General features: G+C 42.8%; 1 protein-coding gene across 1 annotated transcript; it reads left to right on the plus strand.

Annotated features, from left to right (window-relative positions):
* The first annotated feature begins 413 nt into the window (after positions 1 to 413).
* LOC108084535 (small ribosomal subunit protein uS8A-like) lies at positions 414 to 972 on the plus strand. The gene has a single exon (XM_017180771.3). The coding sequence runs from the start codon at positions 527 to 529 to the stop codon at positions 917 to 919; it is 393 nt and encodes a 130-aa protein (XP_017036260.1). The 5' UTR covers positions 414 to 526; the 3' UTR covers positions 920 to 972.
* Positions 973 to 4525: the final 3553 nt, after the last annotated feature.

The following is a 4525-nucleotide window of genomic DNA, read 5'->3' on the forward strand; positions in this document are numbered from 1 at the left end:
GCCAAGCCAACACGAGCCTGGCCAAAAAAGAAAACACGGCAAACGAATCAGGGAAAAGGCAAAGCAAAACCCAGAGCCAACATTTACACAGCAAATAAATTCACATAAGGAGATGATTTTAAAATTGTACAAAAATTGTAAGCAGGAAAAGAGCTATTTAACTAAAAGTTTCCATTTCAAGAAGATTTTTTCTGTAACAAAAAATGTAATTTATAAAAAAGTTCTCTTTTTTTAGGACACATCTTAAAGATCATTAAAATTGGGTAAATATATTGATTTCTAACAAGTTTGAAAAATAAAATTCCAGGCAAGAACGAGTTCTAGTAAAATGTTTTTCAAAAATTTAGCTTATTTTTTTCAAAAATGCTAAATTCCACAAGAAGGCCTTGTGAAATTTGCCCCTAAAGCATTTTGATTTTATTTTTGTGTGGCTCTGGTCTGATTATTTCTTTTATCTACGAATTTTCTACGAAGGACTTTACGTGTTGACTTCTTCTAAAACTTTTCTTGAAAAACAGCCTCTATTATGGTGCTCATGAACGTGTTGGCCGACGCCCTGAAGTGCATCTCCAATGCCGAGAAACGCGGCAAACGCCAGGTCCTGCTGCGTCCCTGCTCCAAGGTGATTATCCGTTTTCTGGTCGTGATGATGCGACATGGCTACATTGGCGAGTTCGAGATCGTGGATGACCACCGCCCAGGAAAGATCGTGGTCAACCTTACCGGACGTCTCAACAAGTGCGGCGTGATCTCGCCGAGATTTGATGTGCCCATCAACGACATCGAGAAGTGGACCAACGCATTGCTGCCGTCGCGTCAATTTGGCTACATTGTGCTCACCACCTCGGGTGGCATTATGGATCACGAGGAGGCCAGAAGGAAGCACCTGGGCGGCAAGATGCTTGGGTTCTTCTTCTAATTAATTCGATTTATGCCACAAATGTAAAAGAAACAAATAAATCGTATTATAACCTCAAAATAAAGTCTGCATTTTGAGTCTATTTTCCATTTCCCCTTTTTTCTCTCAGTGCTGGGACAACAACAGTAACAGAGCGGTAAATCAACTGCTGACCAGTGTACGGCTGCAGTTACGTATGTGAATTTGTAATCTAAACTTTTATACTCGTTGACTCGTTGGCTCGTTTTTCCATCAGCGGCGAACAGGAAACGGAAATTGCTGCTGTTGGCCCGTTGACAAAAACACGACACTTGCACCTCAAGTTGCCAGGAACTTTCAACTTGATTTTCACAACAACAACAGCAACGGCGGCCAGGAGGAGGACATTATGCGACTGGCAATTGCTTACGGTTTTGTTGCTTTGTCGTCCTGTTGTCGGGCAACTGAATGTGTCCATGATTGCGATTGCAGGCGGGCGATCGTGTTGTTCCTGTTCCTGTTTTTGTGGCCGTGTGTCTATCGGTCCATTGATTAAGCGTGGCCAGGTGGTCGGGTGGCCTGGATATGGCCCTTCGCCACTCCTCTTTGGCCACGCTCACTCAATCAAAGCAAACTAAAAGTTTGCGCTACGGGTTTAACCTCAGTTTGCATTCTTTATGAGTGTTTCTGCTCCTGCTTTTTGCGGAATGCACTTGAAAAATACTAGAGTTATATTTATTAACCCATAAAGCATAATCTAAGTTAGTTAAAAAATAATCCATATCTGGTCATTGTTTACTTTTCCCTGGCTGTTTATTCAGCAGTTAAAATACTATTTTAAATATTTGCAGCGTTTACCTTTTTGCTGTCTGAAATTTCTTTACCTGCCTCGCTCTGCATTTTTGTGCTGCCTTTGAATGCTTAATGCAAATTGATTTACCCGCTCCTGTTTCACTTTTTTCACCAATACAACTTTTACTTAAACGAATTTGCAACGGCTTTAAGTTGCAATTAAGCCCGCTGAGCGGAGCGCGGAACTTGTTAACTGATTTTACCTCGTTGCCAGTTGGCTGCACATTTGCGAACGGCACACGAAAATTTTTAACTTAAATTACTTTTCGTAATAACTTTATTTTGTAATTTACGTAAGTAGAAGTAACATTTATGCAGCTGCATAAACCGCCAACGAAAGTAGCTGACAAACTATGACGGTGCACGTAAAAAACTTCGTGCCGGAGTCTTTGCGAATTTGCGCAAAAATTTGCCAGGGGAAAAGAAGCGGGAATAGGCGATGGAGGAGCTGCAAAAGGAGAACGGAGGAAATGGGCGGCCTTTTGGGGGGTTGCCTTTCGTTCGGCCTTGGTCCCCCCGTAGTGGATGTCACTCAGCTAGATAATTTGCATACGGAAATGGAGACCGGCTCTTTGATGGTTTCCTACGATCTTTGGGAATCTATAGGCGAGTCCACCTGTTCCGGGAATGAGTGGTAATCCCTCCTGCTCGTACCGCCATTCGGAATTCCGGTGGCATTTTAAATTTTTAATACGGCACTTGGCCGAAGGGAAAATGAGGAAACTCGGGCACGTTGTTTTTCTTTCGCTTGCGTAATGAGGAAAAGTTTCCTTGCTACATGCAATTTGGTCTTGTTCCCAGGTCTCAGCTCTCAGTTCTCTGATGTCTTTGCCACTCGGTCGGTCTACTTGTCCTTGCAAAATGCCATTTGCATTTGCCAAAAGCACAGCCATAACGGCGAGAAGAAAGCAACACACTTACCTCAATAGTCAAACAAAGCGGCGCAAAAGTGCGGCATACTTTGTGGCGCTTGGCATGCCGAGCATGTGCCCTCCATTCGGTCCACAGTCTGACATACAAATCATTTAGCCGAGTGCCGAATGTCGAGTGGGGAGCAGTAATGTAACCGCCACGAGCACGGCAAAAAAAGTCCCTTTTAAATTCAGAGATTCATACTTGATAAAAAATATGATCGATCCTCAAAGGCTCAAATTCAACTCGTCTTTTCTCTTCGACTAAATCTTCCTTTTCGACCCTCTTACTCGTTGGTTTACTCGTTCTTTTTCTTTGTCTCTGTAACTTTTTTGGTATGCTTGCACTTTGCGGAAAATTATGAAATTTTGGAAAATGAAATCAAATATATCAGTTTTCCCCTCTCTGCAATTACACAAATCGCATGTGAGCCTGCTTTTGTATGCAGGTAAACGGTCGCTTTCCTGCAGCTTGACAAGATTCTTGTCACATTTACATTTTAATTACTCTGACCAGCGGCATTGGAATCGGATCCTTTTGCCTGGCAATAGCTTTGACAACCAATCAATAAATCAGAGACACTGGCCCGGGTCTTATCAATCAAAAGCGTGCCCGTATAGAGGATTCTAAGGTCCCAAGTGTGGGCAACAATTTTGCGGACCGGCGGAGAGCAGCTCAAGAGGCACTCAGGCTGGCTGAAGGACTCAAACGAGCAGGAGCACGAGCAGGAACAGAATCCAGAGATGCAGAGGCAGAACTCCAGCTGGCAAAACCAAACAAAGGGCTGCAACAAATGGCAAAGGGAATCAGCGGCAAAAGCGTAACCAGAGTGAAAAGTGTAAAATGCAAAATCTCATTGATGATTGAATGCAGCAGGATGAAGCAGGATCCCCGGCACTTTTTCTTTTCTTTGCGCCGCTTTGTCTCAGTCTCAATAACGAAATGCAAATACGGCAAAAAGCGAAAGCAAACACACAAATACGCATGAGGACAAATGCCAGGAGGTTCGGAGTATGGTAGATGGAGGAGCATGGCTGGAGGAGGGTGAAAAAGTGGCAGGCAGAGCCCAGGACCAAAGGCAAATCGAATGGCACAGAGGCGAGGCAGAAAGCTGCCAAGTGCCCGGCAAGAGAAACTGGCAAAAAAGCGGGCTACAAATTGTGACAATAAACCCGGAATCTATAGATGCCCTAACCAAGTCGGATTTAAGATTGATATGAAGCCGAACCTGGCCTCAAAACAGGTTGTTATCCTTTGAGTTTTGACTGGAAAAGTTTGAGGTTTGTCTTGGAATGAAATATCTGAAAATATTAGTTTGTACGAGAGGTGTTCCCCATGTTCTAATATTATTTTTAAATAATATAAAATGGTTTTCGAATGTTCTTGAAGTTACCTTGTGACTTAATTATTTGATAAATATTTATATAATAAAAACAGTATTCAGTCACACAAGGTATTCAACAACAAAGCTGAATCTCAGTTAATTAAAATTTTAAAACGTCGTTCTGAACACCTTTTTTCATAGTCTTGCATTTACCTTTTGCTGCAACTGGAAGAGATAAATAAAAGGAGAACATAACTTTCTATCAGACCAAGACCAAGTTCATAACCATGCCAAGGGACCTTGATCCCTAGGGTAAATAAAATAAAACACTACAAAAAAAAAAAGAAGAGAGAGTGCCAAGGATGTAGGGTGAGGGAAAGAGGGGGCAACTGTGCTGGGGCTTCCCGCACGGCAAAGAAAATGGCGTTAGCTGCAGCGCATAGAATTGCAAATTCAATTTCAATTCAATTGAGCATGTGTTCGCAACGGCACATCCATATGCTCCTCAGTTTCCATCTCCATCTGCATCTGTGTGTGTGGGGGGGACTATGGGGCGTATG

The sequence above is a fragment of the Drosophila kikkawai genome, chromosome 3R (assembly GCF_030179895.1).
Source record: "Drosophila kikkawai strain 14028-0561.14 chromosome 3R, DkikHiC1v2, whole genome shotgun sequence".
Taxonomy (NCBI): Eukaryota; Metazoa; Arthropoda; class Insecta; order Diptera; family Drosophilidae; genus Drosophila; species Drosophila kikkawai.